General features: G+C 42.6%; 1 protein-coding gene across 1 annotated transcript; it reads right to left on the reverse strand.

The window, feature by feature from the left end:
* Positions 1–651: 651 nt before the first annotated feature.
* On the reverse strand, positions 652–20,195 carry chadlb (chondroadherin-like b). The gene is made up of 11 exons (XM_034134813.1): positions 20,111–20,195; positions 16,816–16,980; positions 16,483–16,677; positions 15,487–15,642; positions 14,993–15,138; positions 12,790–13,071; positions 4,824–5,043; positions 4,241–4,514; positions 3,082–3,494; positions 2,506–2,672; positions 652–2,079 (listed from the first exon to the last, which is right to left on the reverse strand). Exons 2-11 carry the CDS (start codon positions 16,978–16,980, stop codon positions 1,785–1,787), a joined length of 2,313 nt encoding a protein of 770 aa, XP_033990704.1. The 5' UTR covers positions 20,111–20,195; the 3' UTR covers positions 652–1,784.
* Between the last annotated feature and the right edge of the window lie 7 nt (positions 20,196–20,202).

Consider the following 20,202-nt stretch of genomic DNA (forward strand, 5'->3'; position numbering starts at 1 on the left):
TGTATAGTATGTGTATTCACTCTCTGTCCTAAACGGCTTGTTGGAGCTCCTGCCCCCCCTCCCTGTGAGCCCATTGTGCTCTGATTGGTCGGGACGTTGCGAGGCTCGTTGCTGCGAGGAGCGGACAGGTTTCCGGGTCGGCGATACAGCGAGACACAGCGAAACTCATCCTGAGCACACACAAACACTCACAGCCGAAGTAAAAACAATAAGTGTGGCTTGATATTGAGAAAGAAAAAGGTTTATAACGCTGTGAGAATGGGTCTGCGGAGAGCATTTCTCCACCATCCCAACTCGTCTATTACCAGCGTTCAGGGAGCTCTATGCAAGTCAATGGGGACTCCCTGTTAGTTAGCCAAGGGATCCTGGTGTGGGAGGTGCTCCACGGATTGGTCCATTTGGGCCAATCCGGTCATTTGTTGTTGATTTGGGTGTTCACACGTCACTGAACCCAGGAAGCAAACAATGGAAAAAGAGAAATGTCCAACGAGGCGTTCTGGGGCAGCATAGACAGGTCTTTTCTGTGTTAGAGTTTTACTCGCTACAGGGTGTACTTTGAGGGTTTGTGACTCTGCAGACCGTTCACATGCAGAAAAACCTTCATAACACACAAGGGGACGGGTAATAACCAGAAAAGCATGACATGGGACCTTTAATGTGAAGTTGTCCATCGTTTATTTGTCACATGTGTTATAGATGTTTTTCAACAGTTATTATTAGACGACAAGGAGAACTGCAGAAACGGTCAAATCTGAAATATTGGAGATGTTCAAAAAATCCTCTGCAGGTTACATTTCTAGAGGAATTGAATCCATGGTTTGTCTTTTAAAACGTAAACAAAGCAGCTCTCAGGCCATGTCTGATAAAAAAAGACTCATACATGTAAAACACATTGCAATATGTAGTTAATTATTACAAAATGCAGGTGTTATTGGATAAAAACGTGCAAACGTATTGCATGTTGGCCAACTATAACATATTGTGTTATTGCATATTTGTGTTGTTTCTACACTAATGATTTGAGTAAATAATGCAACAATAGACTGATATAAGTCTGTCCTATAGCAGATGTTAAAAAGCCTCAGCAGGATACATGTATAGAGGAATTAAATCCATGGTTTGTCTTTCTTAAAAAGCAGCTTTCTCAGGCCATGTCTGATAAAACAACTCATGCATGGTGTAAGAAACATTACGAGAAGCAGGTGAATGCATTACATATTGCCTTGAAGCTGCTTATTAACAAATGCGAGTGTTATTACATAACGATATGTGTGATTGTCAGTGAAATCATTTTATAATGTGTTGTAACAGACGTTTTTCAACAGTTACCAACAGATGACAAATAGAAAATGATGCAGAAACAATGTAATAGAAATCTGATATATTGAAGATGTTAAAAACCCTTAACAGGTTACATTTCTAGAGGAATTAAATCCATGGTTTGTCTTTTAAAAACTTTAAAAAAGCAGCTTTCTCAGGCCGCGTCTGATAAAACGACTCAGGCATGGTGTAAGAAACATTACGAGAAGCAGGTGAATGCATTACATATTGCCTTGACGCTGCTTATTAACGAATGAGTGTTATTACATAAGGAAGTGTGTTTTATACGCGTTACATTTTGTCAGTGAAATCATTACATAATGTGTTGTAACAGACGTTTTTCAACAGTTACCAACAGATGACAAATAGAAAATGATGCAGAAACAATGTAATAGAAATCTGATATATTGAAGCTGTTACATTTCTAGAGGAATTAACTCCATGGTTTGTCTTTAAAAAGCCTCTCAGGCCATGCTGCGTCTCTTGGTGGTTTTCTTCGCCGCTGTGGGTTTCGTGTTGGATCCTTTACGACGTTTGGCTTTGAGCATCTTGACCCGCCGCGGGCCTTTGAGGTGCATCGGTTTGGGTTTGGTGGCTTTGGGGGCCTTTGCTGGTTTTGGGGTGACGGTGGGGGGGGAAGGAAGACTTTCTCCCCCAGGACAGGCTCTGAAGACCTGGACGTCCTTCACCCGTCGACCAATCAGCTCGGGGGGATTCGCACACGTGGCTCGCACCTTTAGGTTCACTTTCTCTATCCACCTGGAGAGGAAATATCACATTATCGTTTATTTAAAAACGCCCCGGACACGAAGTATCTTAGGTCATGGTTCTTTAAGTAAAATATGACAGTTTTCCCACGTTTTTATATATATAGTTAACAAGAAATTAGTCATTTAAAAAGTGAAGAAAACACAAAATATTTGATGACATGGAGGCAATATGAAATTAACTTGTATTTAAAAGCCCTGAAAACTAAATACTGTATCTCAAATGATGGTACTATTAGCTAAAATTGAGTGGATTGTAATTACGTTTTCCCATTTTTCTTTAATGTATCTGGTCATTGGGCGTTTACAAAGAAATGGAGGAAGAAGTCATTTCAAAAGTGAGGAGAACGGAGGAAAATTGTGAAAAATAAAATAGATTATGATGTAAAAAAAAGACGATAAAGAAGACGTGTATTACATGCGCAGTGGCAGCAGAGGGCAGTCACACATCAGAGGGTTGTGGGCCAGGTTGATGACCTCCAGAGAGGAGAGAGGGTGGAGGTCTGGCACCTCCTCCAGAAGGTTCCCCTCCAGGAAGAGACTCCTCAGACCTGGACCCACTCCTGCCAGGGAGCTCGGAGACATCTGGAGCAATAAACATCAGAATACTTTTTCAAGATTCAAGGCTTTTATTGTCATGTGTACATAGTGTAGATATGACAATGAAAATCTTAGGTCACAGGTATGGATGTTCTGTGGGATGAAACACAACTGTTAAATAATATTGTTCAGCATGGAAACATTCATTAGCTAACAATGACATTATTGTTCTATTAATATAAAGGGAGGTCAGGTACTCTTTAAAACAGCTGCTAGTTATGGGTACTTTTTACTGAAGTACATTTCAAAGCCCATACTTCTTTACTTTTACTTGAGTAAAGAAGTTTAGTCAGTACTTCTACTTTCACCAGAGTATTTTTAAACACGAGTATCTGTACTTCTACTTGAGTAAAGGATGTGTTACTTTTGCCATCTCTGCTTGTGACCCCCTCACCTTCTCCAGTCCCATGTTGTCCAGGTACAGCTCCTTCAGGCTCCTCTCCAGGGGTCTGAAGGCGTTCGGCCCCACCCAGCGAATGGTGTTCCCGGACAGCCTCAGGTCCCGCAGGCTCCCCATCTTACTAAACGCCTCGGTGGGCACCTCCTTCAGCTTGTTGCCCCCCAGGTGGAGCGTGTCCAGGTCCCCCGCCCCCTCCAGAGCTCGAGGGGACACGTTCCCGATGGCGTTCCCGGTGAGGTAGAGCGAGCGCAGGCTCCCGGCCCCCAGCAGGACGTCCGGCTCCAGCCTGGAGATGGAGTTGTTCTCCAGGTGCAGAGCCAGCAGGCTGGGCACCAGGCTGAAGGCTCCCCGGGGGAAACCGGTGAAGCGGTTCTTCTCCAGGTGGAGGTACGTGAGCTGAGGGAGGCCTGAGAAATTAAATGATAGGAATTTAAAGCGCATCTATCTGGCAAATCTACCTACTGCTACTTTTTAAAGGTTTCCTATCGTGCTATTTTTGGTCTCAGATATATAAAGAAATATAAAAAACAGTATGTGATTTGCTCAAAATACCAAACAGATCACCCAGCCATGCCTCATACCCCTCTATTTCAGCCTTGTTAGAGAAACGCTGATTTTGGGTCCTTAGCTTTAAAAAATAAAATGTAAAAAGAGGGGATGGGAGCTAATGCCTGCTCAGAATTCTACCGAGAGATTTTCAGCTAAATGCTGCCGTGATTAAACGCCATATCATGTTCCAAACCACATCAAGGATTATTTCTGACACAGTATGGAGCTCAAATACTTTTTCTCTTGCGGGTTTACCACAAGGTGAGTTCCTTTTTATACTTTTTTACACATACTCTCTGTTAGCTCTGAGTGTTAGCGATGCTTGCTAATGTAAACAAAGACCATATTACTTCCAAAACGTTACGCATTGTTTCTGATAGCAACGTTTCCGATATTACGTCATATCGGCAGCAAATCTGGATCAGCTCCGTTGACCCCCGTTTTTAGAGATTTGGGTACGGAGGAAAAGAGAGAGGGTTTTGTTTTCTGACACTTTGTGAGTTCCCTGACACACCGGGGACACATATTTATGTATAAAAGACATCAAAAAGTGCATTTTGCATGATAGGTCCCCTTTAAAGTGTTAATGATGCATTTTAAGGACCTTTGAAGGCGTTGGGGCTAAGGGAGGAGAGGTCGTTCTCGGACAGGTAGAGGTAGATCAGGCCCTTCATGCCGCTGAACGCCCCGTCCTCCACCTCCACGATCTTGCAGCGCTGCAGGTGGAGCGAAACCACCTGGGCCACGCCGGGGAAGCTGCTGCTGGGGATGAAGTGGAAGTGGTTTCCTCGGAGGTCCAGGAGCCTCGTGTCCGGAGAGAAACCGCGAGGAACTTTAGTGTGAGCGCGGTTCTCACAGGAAGAGTGGTGTGTATCAGCCTGGAAAATATGGGAAGGTTAGAGAGGACAAAACACAATAATTCCACTTAATGTGAAGTGTTGGGGAAATCCCATTGCTTTTGCATCCGGCAGTTTCTATGTGCTGTGGACCCGTACTACACATCTCTGACAGAAAACGTTGGGGTACTCAAGATTTCTGGGTAAAAAACTGAATGTCTGCACCACAATTCCAAGATTTGAAGCAGGGGACACAGCTAGCATGACTCCGTAAAAACAATATATATAAAAAGTATATGTGGACAACAAATGTGTGCATCAAGTACCTGAAAACCTGGTAGAGGCACTCACCTCGCAGACGCAGTTTGCCGGACACTTGACCTTGTTCTTTGGCTCCTGAGTGGGAGGAGGAGTGACCCTGGCGGCCTCCTCCCTCTCCGCCCTCAGCATGGCCTCCTGGCTCTGGCAGCGCAGCTCCTGAGGGTGCACGGCCTCCAGGTTCTCCCCCGACAGGTGGGCCGGACCTCCACAGGTGCCCAGCAGCTTCACCTTGTTACGGATCGACCATTCCCTGTGAAGGAAAAACCGGCCATGTGACTTCACGTAACCACCGCTACGCTAAAGGTGGCTAATGTTGGGCTGTAAAGGAACTACAGCACGGTCACATGACTTCACGTCACCACCGCTAAGCTAAAGGTGGCTAATGTTGGGCTATAAAGGAACTACAGCACGGTCACATGACTTCACGTCACCACCGCTAAGCTAAAGGTGGCTAATGTTGGGCTGTAAAGGAACTACAGCACGGTCACATGACTTCACGTCACCACCGCTAAGCTAAAGGGGGCTAATGTTGGGCTCTAAAAGGAACTACAGCACGGTCACATGACTACACGTCACCACCGCTAAGCTAAAGGTGGCTTATGTTGGGCTGTAAAGGAACTACAGCACGGTCACATGACTACACGTCACCACCGCTAAGCTAAAGGCAGCTAATGTTGGGCTGTAAAGGGACTACAGTACGGTCACATGACTTCACCACCGCTAAGCTAAAGGTGGCTAATGTTGGGCTCTAAAAGGAACTACAGCACGGTCACATGACTACACGTCACCACCGCTAAGCTAAAGGTGGCTAATGTTGGGCTGTAAAGGAACTACAGCACGGTCACATGACTTCACGTCACCACCGCTAAGCTAAAGGTGGCTAATGTTGGGCTGTAAAGGAACTACAGCACGGTCACATGACTTCACGTCACCACCGCTAAGCTAAAGGTGGCTAATGTTGGGCTGTAAAGGAACTACAGCACGGTCACATGACTTCACGTCACCACCGCTAAGCTAAAGGGGGCTAATGTTGGGCTCTAAAAGGAACTACAGCACGGTCACATGACTACACGTCACCACCGCTAAGCTAAAGGCAGCTAATGTTGGGCTGTAAAGGAACTACAGTACGGTCACATGACTTCACCACCGCTAAGCTAAAGGTGGCTTATGTTGGGCTGTAAAGTTACTTCAGCACGGTCACATGACTTCACGTCACCACCGCTAAGCTAAAGGTGGCTAATGTTTGTCAGGGTGCAGAGATAGCAAAAGTACAATACTTGAAAACTTCTGAAAACACTCATTTATTTCCCCCTATGTGGTTCCTCACCACCCTCTGTCAGGAGCAAACTGCCTCAGTAGACATTCAACTGATGGTTCCCACTTTTGGGTCTGGCTCAAATATTTTCTTTAGCTGTGCCACCATGTGATGAATCCACACTTTGGAAAAAAAACTGCTTGACAGTGATGCCCTGCAATAATTTGTTTTTATGTTTAGAATAACTTGTGGACTTGACAACATCCGTCTCCTCTAACTTCCTCTCTTCTTCAACAATAGGAGTTGTGATGCTTTCTGCAATGCTATTAACACCCAGAGAGCTTTCCTCTTGGACCAGAGGGTAGTCCGGATCAGGCAAATCATCAAAGATAGGAGCAGGAATTTTTCTCACCTCCTTAAAAGTGACCTATTATATGTTTCAGATGTCGATCACTCTGTTCCCTGATGACTGAGGCTGGTGACTGAGAGCATCCAGCTTTTCACAATTTGTTTAGAAATAAAATGTGAGGCTATGAAAGATATATTAACCTATGTGTCATGATTATTTTGTATTGTTAACTTTAGGTTTTACCAATGTGAACAGGAGACTCTGTAAATGTGAATAAAATGAAGGAAACATGATGTAAATCAGGCTATGAATGACTGTACAGTATGAAGCGCTGTACGAACACAAATCCTAACTTTTGATAAGCCAGGTTGAAATGTGAATAACAAAAAGATACATGAACCTATGTAAACAAACCATTTGTCATTGGCATAAAGAAATAAAACACATAGACATGAGCAGATTATAATTTACTTCTGTATTTATTGAATAAGCTTTTACATGTTAATATTTAATAAAAGTACATAGCAATAAAGTTTTCAATTATCTGGTGTTATCGTTTAACATTGTCCAGTAAATTGTCAGGAATCTCATTTTCTAGTATAGAAAGCTTACACAAGGACAGAGTTTTAAAACCTGAGGCACCCTCTTAGCACTTCGGGATTTGAAGTCAAATATGAAGTGCTTTATAAATTAAACCCATTATTATTATTATTATTATTATTATTATTATTATTAACTCTTATTTTTTTGAACTGCTGCCATCCGGGCGGAGATATCGGGCCCCTCTGTTTGAAAAGATCAGATCTAGGCTGTCTTTCGTCCCACAAGCCATCAAACTCCTGAATCAATGATAGCTAGGACGCACTGTTTACCCAGCTGGTCTGGCACTGACCCCCCCCCCCCTCCTCTCGCCCCTTGTCATGTCTGCCGATATCATTTTTTTTTTTTTTTAAATGCCTTTGTGATGTGCTGCAACCCATTTTCCCCCAAATAAACGAATACTACTACAATAAATCTCTCCTCAAATGTTCCTAATTTCCATGATTTCTTTCTTGAGACAGTTGTCTCTAATTGCTTTTGTAGTTCACTTTAGACTTTAGAAATCTGTGATTGAGATATTATGTTGAAACTGCTGTATGAGCAGAAGTCTGAGCATGGACAAAAAGCCATGTGGTTGAACGTGAATAACAAAACTTGATAATATCATTAAAATCAGGCAATGAATCAAACTAACGACTAATGTTGATAGCAATCAGCGCGGGCAAACCGAAGCCTATTTCTCTCGGAGGAAACCCTGTGTTGCTTTTGAAGAAAAAAAAAGACTCATGGCAATCATCCCTTAATAAATCCCCTATATTGTCCCCTAAATATTCCCCTAAATAACGCAGTTTTTTCATTTGTTTGCAAAAAATGTGGGAAAACCTGGAGAAACCCTGCGTCTCAGTTCACTTAAAAAGTGCTTCTGCAGAAGTTGGATACAGCTTTTCCAACAGATCTAAAGAACTTGCAGATGCGTCCAAGTTTTTTCGCTGGCATAAAATGACATTTGACGGACTCGGCAATAAAAACTCCAAATTCTTGTTCCTTTAAGGGCCAAATGGCCAGGAGCATCTCTGGAGAGCCACATTTCTCGCACAAGCGCTGGTAAATAATCTTGTCAAGGTCAGTGAAGGTCGCCGCGTCGATTTGAAAGTCAATTCCCTCAAATTTAGCCCAAATACTATCAGAGAGGCGCAGAATGATGCCCTCCATTCTGGCATCCAAAAAATGCGTCACTTTAGATTTTCTGCAGGCCCGCGAGACGAGCTTCTCCACAAAAATCAAAAGAAGGGCTCTTTTTAAGTCCTGGTATCGGACCCCCTCCAAAGGATTAAAAGGACAGCTAGTCGTCTCCTCACAAAGCGAGGCTCGCTCCAAAGCTTCGTCCCTCTCAACGAAGGCGTCTGACTGAAGCGAAGCCTCAGGCCCCATTATGGCCAGTTGGACCCTTTGACTCTTGCTCGCTACCTGAGTGTTCACAAACCAGGTCATCAGCGACACAAAATGCCACGCCTGACTGCACATGTCCGCGTACATCTCGCGATGCACCTGAGGAATGAGCACTTGAGGAGACGTGGTGACAGACGAGCTCCTTACAGGCTCCGGGATAATGTTCTGAGGCATACCACTGGCAATGTGTCTGTACAATATGTTGCTCAGTGCCTGAGCAAAGTCTACATACTTGACACTGGAGCTGTCTGTGAACCTTTTAGAGATACTAATTTCTTTCCCCCCCTGCTCTCCTCCCGCTGTCTGGAGCACATTGCCTACGCTGGTCATCAGTGAAATCATGGACTTCATAGATTCCTCTTTGGGGTCTGAATGGAATTTCATTTTAAGCTTTTCCACTATGCGATGAATCCAAGCTTTGGCAAAACGCTTTGCCAAGCAGTTCTTCACCTTCAGCTTTATGCCCTGCTTGCATTTGGTCTTCTGGTTTTGGGTGGACTCGTCGACATCCGTCTCGTCCTGATCCAGCTCTCCCTCGGCCATAAGGGATGTGATGACCTCCGCTGCGTTTGCGATCTCCTGAGAGCTCTCCTCTTCAAGCAGAGCATAAACCTGGTCAGGCAAATCCTCCAGGACAGGATCGGTGAGTCTTCTCACCTCTTGGTAAATTATTTCTTCTACAGATTTCTGTTTCCGGAGGTCAATCACTGAGTCCCCTGACGAACTCTGCTCCTGGACTTCTAGCAGAAAGGAAATAATTGAGGCCGCTGAATCAGCTCTGGGCTCCTCATTTTCCACCATCAGTGTCTCAAGACTTAATTTTCTCGCACGTGCTCTACGGTGGAGTTTCCCAACTCTAATTCTTCCTGCAAATGCCTTCAGCATTGTGCAGAGGTGCCCCACCATCAGGTTGAGCCTGCTGGGGGGAACGACGTGCTGGCTCACCACAGGCTCAGCAGTGCTGCTGGTGGCAGAGTTCACGCTCTCTGTCACCTCTTTGCTAATAAAGCTTGTCAAAAGCTCCACGCTGTTGCCCTCCACCTGGCTCTGAACGTCAAGAGCTTTGGCAATACTCTGGGAGAGCAGGTCCCCCAGACTGGACCTGATGCTCTCCTGAGAGACAGACGTCTTCCTGCCCTTAGAACCAGCCAAAATGGCTTTAGTTAGGGACAACACAACCTCCAGTACAAAGTCTGCCACCACGATTAAGGTGGCTCCATCAGGGTTTCCTGAACGTAATGACTGCCAATGCTCTGCTGTCATCCCTTTGACAAAGGGCTCAACAACAGGAGTCAGACTGCTTCTGAGATCTGGCATCTCCTCTGTCTGCTGGCTGTTCATGGACATTATAACTCTATTAATAACCCACTAACCAGATAATTAAACAATAATGTTATTGAAGATTTTCAAATATCTCGGTATTTAAAAAATAATGTGGATTATTCTTAATTATTTCGATATTTCTAAAACAATGTGGATTATTCTTAATTATTTAGATATTTCTAAAACAATGTGGATTATTCTTAATTATTTAGATATTTCTAAAACAATGTGGATTATTCTTAATTATTTAGATATTTCTAAAACAATGTGGATTACTGTTTAACTATCCTGATATTTCTAAAACAATGTGGATTGTTTGAAATGCTCTGTGTGCTAACCTGCCTGGTTTGAAGGAACTGATCTGAAGAAGAGACCTCGCATACATGATGTCATCTCTGACGTCTTCGAGGCACTGAACGATCCCTAAGCCCCGCCCACCTACGTGGCTTTGCAACCGTTGCGAGGCAACCGCTGAAAAGCACTTGGACCTATTTTTTGTTTTTTTTCAAACTTTTATTAGAACGTTTTTCTTACACCTTTTTTCTTCCCATCTAACAGCTAAATAAACAATGAGCTGTATGACAATGTATGTTGTATAATTCCTAACATATAGACAATAACATTTATATTGTTATTATATTTATAAAAACATAAAATATACATAATTTCAATGGTAATATGGTGGATCCTTTTATTAAGGTCAATTTAGAAACACAGCTGCTTAACTATCTGTCAATTAATTACATTTTACGAGTGTTCCCATTTTTATGGCTAAATGTATTTGGCTTATTATAACAAGTCCTTTGTTTTAGCAAATAGAAAGAGGTTCAATTATGGTTAACAATAGTAGAATTTGCGTACAGAGATGTACATTATCCTCATTTACTTAGATTCTATTAAACATATAATCACAAAGGGGTTGTCAAAATACAGACATGTAAAACAGCAAAGTGGAGGCTAAATATGGAAAACTAAATGCGTTTTGTATCAGTGTGTCCAATTTCTACCAGGTTTTAAGACAACCCTGAGGTTTGAGGACCAATTCTTCATCATTTCAACATACAGATAGAGACCTGCCACTGGTTCACAACCTATGGTTCTTGACCTCCACTAGGGGTCACCAAACCTCCAAGTGGGGTCGCAAGGCCTTCTGCATTTTAGGGCATCTGAGAACACCTACAAATATCTCAGTTTTTTTGTAATTTATCTCCCCGATTTGAAGCAAATCTGTGTCTCCTCAATCAGAATTTGGCAAAAAAAATAAGGCTTTTTAAGAATGCATTATGTAAATAAAACACATGAAAGGGAAAACCCAAAAGCATTATACGGCCTCTTTAAAGATCATCTATTATGTAAAATCCTCTTCTTCATGTCTCTTCTACATCAACATGTGACCCCTCTTCTTCATGTCTCTTCTACATCAACATGTGACCCCTCTTCTTCATGTCTCTTCTACATCAACATGTGTCCCCTCTTCTTCATGTCTCTTCTACATCAACATGTGTCCCCTCTTCTTCATGTCTCTTCTACATCAACATGTGTCCCCTCTTCTTCATGTCTCTTCTACATCAACATGTGTCCCCTCTTCTTCATGTCTCTTCTACATCACCATGTGTCCCCTCTTCTTCATGTCTCTTCTACATCAACATGTGTCCCCTCTTCTTCATGTCTCTTCTACACAAACATGTGTCCCCTCTTCTTCATGTCTCTTCTACATCAACATGTGTCCCCTCTTCTTCATGTCTCTTCTACATCACCATGTGTCCCCTCTTCTTCATGTCTCTTCTACATCAACATGTGTCCCCTCTTCTTCATGTCTCTTCTACACCAACATGTGTCCCCTCTTCTTCATGTCTCTTCTACATCAACATGTGTCCCCTCTTCTTCATGTCTCTTCTACATCACCATGTGTCCCCTCTTCTTCATGTCTCTTCTACATCAACATGTGTCCCCTCTTCTTCATGTCTCTTCTACATCAACATGTGTCCCCTCTTCTTCATGTCTCTTCTACACAAACATGTGTCCCCTCTTCTTCATGTCTCTTCTTCATCAACATGTGTCCCCTCTTCTTCATGTCTCTTCTACATCAACATGTGTCCCCTCTTCTTCATGTCTCTTCTACATCAACATGTGTCCCCTCTTCTTCATGTCTCTTCTACACCAACATGTGTCCCCTCTTCTTCATGTCTCTTCTACATCAACATGTGTCCCCTCTTCTTCATGTCTCCTCTACATCAACATGTGTCCCCTCTTCTTCATGTCTCTTCTACATCAACATATGTCCCCTCTTCTTCATGTCTCTTCTACATCAACATGTGTCCCCTCTTCTTCATGTCTCTTCTACATCAACATGTGTCCCCTCTTCTTCATGTCTCTTCTACATCAACATGTGTCCCCTCTTCTTCATGTCTCTTCTACATCAACATGTGTCCCCTCTTCCTCATGTCTCTTCTACATCAACATGTGTCCCCACTTCTTCATGTCTCTTCTACATCAACATGTGTCCCCTCTTCTTCATGTCTCTTCTACGTCAACATGTGTCCCCTCTTCTTCATGTCTCTTCTACATCAACATGTGTCCCCTCTTCTTCATGTCTCTTCTTCATCAACATGTGTCCCCTCTGTGGAAAGAGACTCTGAAAGTTTCAGGAACAAAGATTCTCTCTCTTTTTGTCCTGATCCATTTCTATAAAAACCTGTCTGAAAATGAGCTGATCAGATTTTGGCCACTTGATGATGTCATAACGATGTTTTGGCTTGTGTAACCATTAGCCAATCAGCAACCAAGGTAACCCCCCCCCCCCCCACCTTATCACTTGAATCTCCTCCTAGAGCACCATTGTGTTCTTTTTAACCAAATCTCTCTCAGAGGGGCGTGGGGAGGGGCTCCTTATTTTCATCTAAAGTAACAGACAGAGAATCAGCACTTTGGAAACAGGGCTGAAACAGAGGGGATTATGGGATGCTGCAATGATCTGTTTGGTGTTTCAGCCAATCAGAGACAGGCTCTGTATATATCTGAGACCTGTAATATATTAAGGAAAAATAGTAAAATAGGGGACCTTTAAAGTGTTTGTTTACCTGAGAGGACGCAGGTAGCAGTTGCAGGAGAGAGGGTTCCCGGCCAGGTTGAGGCGAGCCAGCGACGACGTTCCCTCGGAGAAAGGCTGCAGGACTCTCAGCTGGTTGTGACCGAGGTCCAGGTGCACCAGTTTGCTGGATTTGGAGAAGGCCGTGGGGTCCAGGTCCTGCAGGGACATGTGATCCATGAAGAGGTGCGTCAGTTTGTTCATGGAAACCACCTCCTCTCCCAGGTACGTCATCGGGTTGTAGCTCAGGTCAAGACGGGTCACCTCTGGAAGTCTGCAGTCAGAGAGGCAGAGATTGAAGATGTTACAATGCATGACACTTGCACCAGAGCATTTTAACAGTCTGGGGTTAGTTAGTTGTTTGTTTTATTTACAGAGATGGCAAAAGTAGACACATCCTTTACTCAAGTAGAAGTACAGATACTCGTGTTTAGAAATACTCTGGTAAAAGTAGAAGTACTGACTAAACTTCTTTACTCAAGGAAAAGTAAAGAGGGCTTTGAAATGTACTTCAGTAAAAAGTACCCATAACTAGCAGCTGTTTTAAAGAGTACCTGACCTCCCTTTATATTAATAGAACAATAATGTCATTGTTAGCTAATGAATGTTTCCATGCTGAACAACGGCAACATGACAACGTTTTCATTGGTCCCTCTTCTTTAGAGAAGACCAGGAAATGATGGATACACGGATCGTGTTCAAATCAATAGGCACGCAATGACTCTAAATAATAATGATCACGCCACCAAACACACATTCAAACTAAAGGAACCAGCCTGTTTGGGAAATGTAAGAAGTAGAAAGTTCAGGTATTTGTGTTCAACATGTAAGAAGTAGAAAGTACAGGTATTTGTGTTCAAAATGTAAGAAGTAGAAAGTACAGGTATTTGTGTTCAACATGTAAGAAGTAGAAAGTACAGGTATTTGGGTTCAAAATGTAAGAAGTAGAAAGTACAGGTATTTTGTGTTCAAATGTAAGAAGTAGAAAGTACAGGTATTTGTGTTCAACATGTAAGAAGTAGAAAGTACAGGTATTTGTGTTCAACATGTAAGAAGTAGAAAGTACAGGTATTTGTGTTCAACATGTAAGAAGTAGAAAGTACAGGTATTTGTGTTCAACATGTAAGAAGTAGAAAGTACAGGTATTTGTGTTCAACATGTAAGAAGTAGAAAGTACAGGTATTTGTGTTCAACATGTAAGAAGTAGAAAGTACAGGTATTTGTGTTCAAAATGTAAGAAGTAGAAAGTACAGGTATTAGTGTTCAAAATGTAAGAAGTAGAAAGTACAGGTATTAGTGTTCAAAATGTAAGAAGTAGAAAGTACAGGTATTTGTGTTCAACATGTAAGAAGTAGAAAGTACAGGTATTTGTGTTCAACATGTAAGAAGTAGAAAGTACAGGTATTTGTGTTCAAAATGTAAGAAGTAGAAAGTACAGGTATTTGTGTTCAACATGTAAGAAGTAGAAAGTACAGGTATTTGGGTTCAAAATGTAAGAAGTAGAAAGTACAGGTATTTGTGTTCAAAATGTAAGAAGTAGAAAGTACAGGTATTTGTGTTCAACATGTAAGAAGTAGAAAGTACAGGTATTTGTGTTCAACATGTAAGAAGTAGAAAGTACAGGTATTTGTGTTCAACATGTAAGAAGTAGAAAGTACAGGTATTTGTGTTCAACATGTAAGAAGTAGAAAGTACAGGTATTTGTGTTCAACATGTAAGAAGTAGAAAGTACAGGTATTTGTGTTCAACATGTAAGAAGTAGAAAGTACAGGTATTTGTGTTCAAAATGTAAGAAGTAGAAAGTACAGGTATTAGTGTTCAAAATGTAAGAAGTAGAAAGTACAGGTATTAGTGTTCAAAATGTAAGAAGTAGAAAGTACAGGTATTTGTGTTCAACATGTAAGAAGTAGAAAGTACAGGTATTTGTGTTCAACATGTAAGAAGTAGAAAGTACAGGTATTTGTGTTCAAAATGTAAGAAGTAGAAAGTACAGGTATTTGTGTTCAACATGTAAGAAGTAGAAAGTACAGGTATTTGTGTTCAAAATGTAAGAAGTCAAAGTAAAAAGTCGTAATAAGTAGTGGAGTAAAGTACTGATACCAGAAAAATGTACTTAAGTAGAGTAACAAAGTATTTGTACTCCACTACTTCCCACCTCTGTATTTAGTGTTATTATTTGGAGCATCGCGCTGTACCTGGTCATGGTCTCTGTGGGGAAGAACTGCAGCTCGTTGTGGTCCAGACTGAGACGTGTGAGCGTGAACAGCCCGGCCAAAGCCTCCGTGTCCAGGTAATTTAAAGAGTTGTGACTCAGACGAAGCCATTTGATGTTCTGCAAGCCCTGGAGGAAGAAAAGGAGGTCTGATATTTAATGCTTCAAAGATTCAGAGACTATCGTATTCAACGCAACAGGTTGTTGTCAATGAAAATATAAAACCCCAGGCTCCTCCAACAATGCTGCATACAAACAGTGCAAGAGGTATTACAATTGTGAATAGATTAGTGCAAGAACATTATTTTGCAACAATAAAAAGCCTGAATATTCAAATAGTGAGAAAGTGTATGGATTCAGTTGCAATAATTTAAAACACAATCCACTATCTTTAATTGTATTTCTGAGCAGCTGCAGAAAGCACAGTGTAAACTTCTCACTGTGTGTTAGAGTTTATATTTGAGGTGTGTTTGTTACCTGGAAGGCCATGTTGGGGATGTACACCAGCTGGTTGTGTGTGAGGGAGAGCAGGTTGAGGAAGCCGAGCTGAGAGAAAGCTCCGGGCTGAATCTCCTCCACCCGGTTACGGTCGATCAGGAGCTGCTTCAGCGAGGACAGGCCGTCAAACGACTCCTGGACTCACAAGGAACACATCAAGGCACACATCAAGAAACACATCAAGCTTCACTGTGGTGCCAGGAAAATGTGTTAGACGAAGGAGACAGACATTTGACTTGAGCTAAGGAGCAATACTGTGTAGAAATGCTTCTGAATTATAGTGGCATTCACAAATGTTAAAACTGCACAGATGTTAGGCTTTGAAATTATAATTATCACATTTTTTAGTTAATAAAACATGTGTGTAGACCTGGTACAGTGTGTGTGGACTAGGTACAGTGTGTGTGGACCAGGTACAGTGTGTGTAGACCTGGTACAGTGTGTGTGGACTTGGTACAGTGTGTGTAAGGACCTGGTACAGTGTGTATGAACTTGGTACAGTGTGTGTGGACCAGGTACAGTGTGGACCAGGTACAGTGTGTGTGGACCTGGTACAGTGTGTGTGGACTTGGTACAGTGTGTGTGGACTTGGTACAGTGTGTGTGGACTTGGTACAGTGTGTGTGGACTTGGTACAGTGTGTGTGGACCTGGTACAGTGTGTGTAAGGACCTGGTACAGTGTGTGTGGACCAGGTACAGTGTGTGTAAGGACCTGGTACAGTGTGTGTGGACCTGGTACAGTGTGTGTAAGGACCTGGTACAGTGTGTGTGGACCAGGTACAGTGTGTGTGGATCTGGTACAGTGTGTGTGGATCTGGTACAGTGTGTGTGTGTGAGGAGGACCTGGTACAGTGTGTGTGTGAGGAGGACCTGACACAGTGTGTGTGTGAGGAGGACCTGGTACAGTGTGTGTGTGAGGAGGACCTGGTACAGTGTGTGTGTGGACCTGCAGTGTGTGAGAGTGTGTGTGAGGACCTGGTAGAGGATGTCGATGTTGTTGTTGGCCAGGTTGAGGAAGACGAGGCGTCCAAGGCCACGGAAAGCCCCCTCCTTCACCTTGCGGACGTTACAGCGCTGCAGCGACAAGTGTGTGAGGTACGGTGTGTGTTTGAAGGCCCCAGAGGGAAGCTCCTGGATGTCGTTACCACGCAGATCCAATTTCACTGTGATCTATTAAGAAAATAATTGATTCCTAAATTAAAACCGGTTGTGCAAGCTGTGATTTTAGCAAGAAAAGTGCTGTGTGTGTGTGTGTGTGTGTGTGTGTGTGTGTGTGTGTGTGTGTGTGTGTGTGTGTGTGTGTGTGACCTCATCCAAAGTAGGGGGGATGTGTGTGAGATTCTTGCTGTTGCAGGTCACAGTGAGCTGGATCTGGTCACACACACACTGCTCAGGGCATTTAGCGGAGTGTGTGTCAGGGACGCAGAGCAGCAGCAGGAAGCAGAGGAGGTGAGGACACATCTGGAAGAACATCTGGGAAGGAAAATTACAATTTAAGTTCAAATAAACATAATTATAAGCATTCTAGTTCATGGTCTATATATCAGAAAACAGACAAAAGAGTCCGAACCAAAGACTATGTGTAATAATAATAATAATAATAATAAAGCATTGCAGCAAATCACTTAGACATAATGCAGAAGTAATGACAATCTAACACTGACCTATATAATAATACCTGTATTTCAGTAACAGTGGGGCATTGTTGTATTCATTTAAGCACATTTTAGCTCATAATACTTGTATTATTTTGCTGAAGTAGCATCTTAATGCAGGGATCTTGTGATTGAATACCTTTTCTGATAGAGGATCACGAGTAGCCTGATTGATACCTGCATGAATGTTTTATCTATGCCGTTACAATCAAAATATAAAGAGGAAACAATTTAGGGGCTCCAGGATATGTCTACACCGCCTGAAATCTCTATTGAAGGTGTCAGATTGCATAATTTTGTACTTTTTGGGGATTAGAGTTATTTTGCTGAGTTTGGGCCGAGCCAGACTTCACTGGAATGCCTTAAAACCACATTCCCATGTCGGATCAACAGCCCTGATCCGCAGGAATGGACAGGGAAAGCTGCACAGCTCCACACGTCTCCGAATGTTGGCACGGAGAAACGGTGCCATGCTCAAACCTGCTGCAGCAAATCCTGAAAAATATGGAGCTGATGGAGACCCATGGCTGTATTAATGCAAAACACCAAGTCTGAGCATCAGTTTTATATATATCTACATTTTTAACAGGCACTTTTTCTGTTATTTTCTAATTGTCTTTTTTTGTTTTATTTGCTTCAGTGTTTACGCATATATTTCTACTATGTGTTGGGCAATAATTTGCCCTGCATGTCCTCCTTCGCCCTCTGACGGAGCCGTTATTGTTATTGTTAGGAGCAAGTTGTTGTTATTACCAGTTTGTGACCGGGCAACTCTCTGTCAGAGATAGTTATTGTTATGGGACACCTTGAACCAGGGCTCGAGTTATAAACTGAGCTCTATGGGGGTCTTTAAAACACACACACACACACACACACACACACACACACACACACACACACACACACACACACACACACACACACACACACACACACACACACAACACACACACACACACACACACACACACCACACACACACACACACACACACACACACACACACACACACACACACACACACATATGAAAAGGTTCAACTACCCCACACACACATCATCTCGGCTCGCGCAGCACGCTCACAGGCATATATGCGCACCTTGGAGGTGCAGTGCAGGTATATTGTCATTCAAGAGAGAATACGATGCGTAGTTCTTTTGGAAAACATGTTTTTCTTTTTAGCCTATTTACCTCGTTAACGTAGATAATATTACATTGACACATGCATTATTTGTGATTAAAATAATGGTTGTTGATGTTGGTAATGTATTAGCGACCCCCACAGATGTATGATTTCACTGCGTCAGTGGGAGCTCAGACCCCTCCTTATGGGAGATTGGCTCCCACATAACTCGAACCCTGCCTGGAACACATCCTTCTCGGGGTGTAGATGACCCCGAGCCATAAGCGACAACAAATGTGATTCAGTGTCCTCAGCTGTTTAGTCTATCTATTGAAGAATGTTTATTATTACACTCTGAACTAGTTAAAACCTCGAGCTACAGGAGGGTTCTTCAAAATTGATTGTGGCATCTCTACCGTGTGGTCAACTCGTGGCCCGGGACATGTCTTGTGAATTCTCCGGCCGGAGCTCCAAATAAACCGTCAGTGTTTGCCATCAAAGCTCCAGCTCTCCTCGTGTCTCTCTGAGTCCTGTTTCCAATTGCTTCAGAAGTTTCCCCCACACACTATGTATGTAATTTACTCCATACACAAACTAAACGTTACCAATGCTTTGAGGGCACAAAACTTGCATTCCCAAAATACAAAATGTGATTTATTTTTATTTTATTATGTATTTATCCGCTAATGTTGCATTTGTTGGGGTTGATCTTTTCATATATTAGATATCCTCCCAGTATTACAGTGTACAATATTTCAGTATACTGTTTCATGGTTTTACCTTATTATTTTTTATCCTGCATTTATTGTTATCATTATAATTATTTAATAATGTAGGTATTCTGTTATGTTGCATTGTTGGAAGAGCCTGTATTACATTTAATTGCATTTATTTCCAATTTAGCTGTTGCGCATTCTGACTTTGTTAGAAGACAAATGTAAACGCCCACTTCTGGACAGTTTTGTTAGATGAACAGTTGATGTTTCTGCACACATCCAGCGTAAATCAGAGCATAGAAAATATTTTGTATTTAATCAATTATGAATATTTGAAGTTCCTTTAAAAGCCTGCATGTAAACCACGCTGGCCATACAGCAGCCTTTTGGGTATTTTAACAGCCTTCCTCGTTTTGTTCATCAAACCCCCGGAGCAAAGAGGGACAAGTGGAGAAACTAGAGCCGGAGGAATTTCCCCTTGCACCGGTCTGTTTGTCCGCGTGCCCCCGGGGATACACAGAGCTGACCGCAGAGGAGCCGCCGCCCTCGCGCGCACAAAGACGCGCAGTTGTCTCTCCGCCCGGTGTGGGTGCCAGAGCGTTTCCCCCCTGGAAAAACACGTGTCCTCTGGCCAGGTACGAAGAGAAAACTCCTCTCCAACGCCTCTGAATGCTTTTACGATTAAATGAACCTGCATTATACCAACCGTATTCTAAACATGGTGTTAGTTTTGCTGTGCGTAAAGGGTAAGGGATGATGGTTATTGACATATCTTGGAATGTTACAAATCCTGCAAAATTATCTAATATGGAAAAATACCAGCATTGTATTGGTTATATTTGGACTTATAGGTGGCAACCAAGGAAATAACATACAGCAGTATATAGTGAGTGTGATAACAGGTTCAAAAATATGTTGCATTTTACGCAAAAATGCGCACAATAAAACTCAGCCTGTCCACATGATTGGATAAATAAGCAATTTGGATTAGAACATAACATATGTCAAAGCATTCATATTCTACCATCAAAATAACTCAAATAAATGTATTGAAATACATAAATTCCCTATTGTTGGTTGACAAATTAATCCATTTTACGCACACTCACCGTGCTGTGGTTCCTGGTTCTGTCCGGTTCCTGGTCGCTCTGTGGCCGCTCACTCTCTCACGGTCTCGGCTCTCTGCTGCTCGTCCCCCGGC

Source organism: Trematomus bernacchii, unplaced genomic scaffold (assembly GCF_902827165.1).
Source record: "Trematomus bernacchii unplaced genomic scaffold, fTreBer1.1, whole genome shotgun sequence".
NCBI classification, from domain to species: domain Eukaryota; kingdom Metazoa; phylum Chordata; class Actinopteri; order Perciformes; family Nototheniidae; genus Trematomus; species Trematomus bernacchii.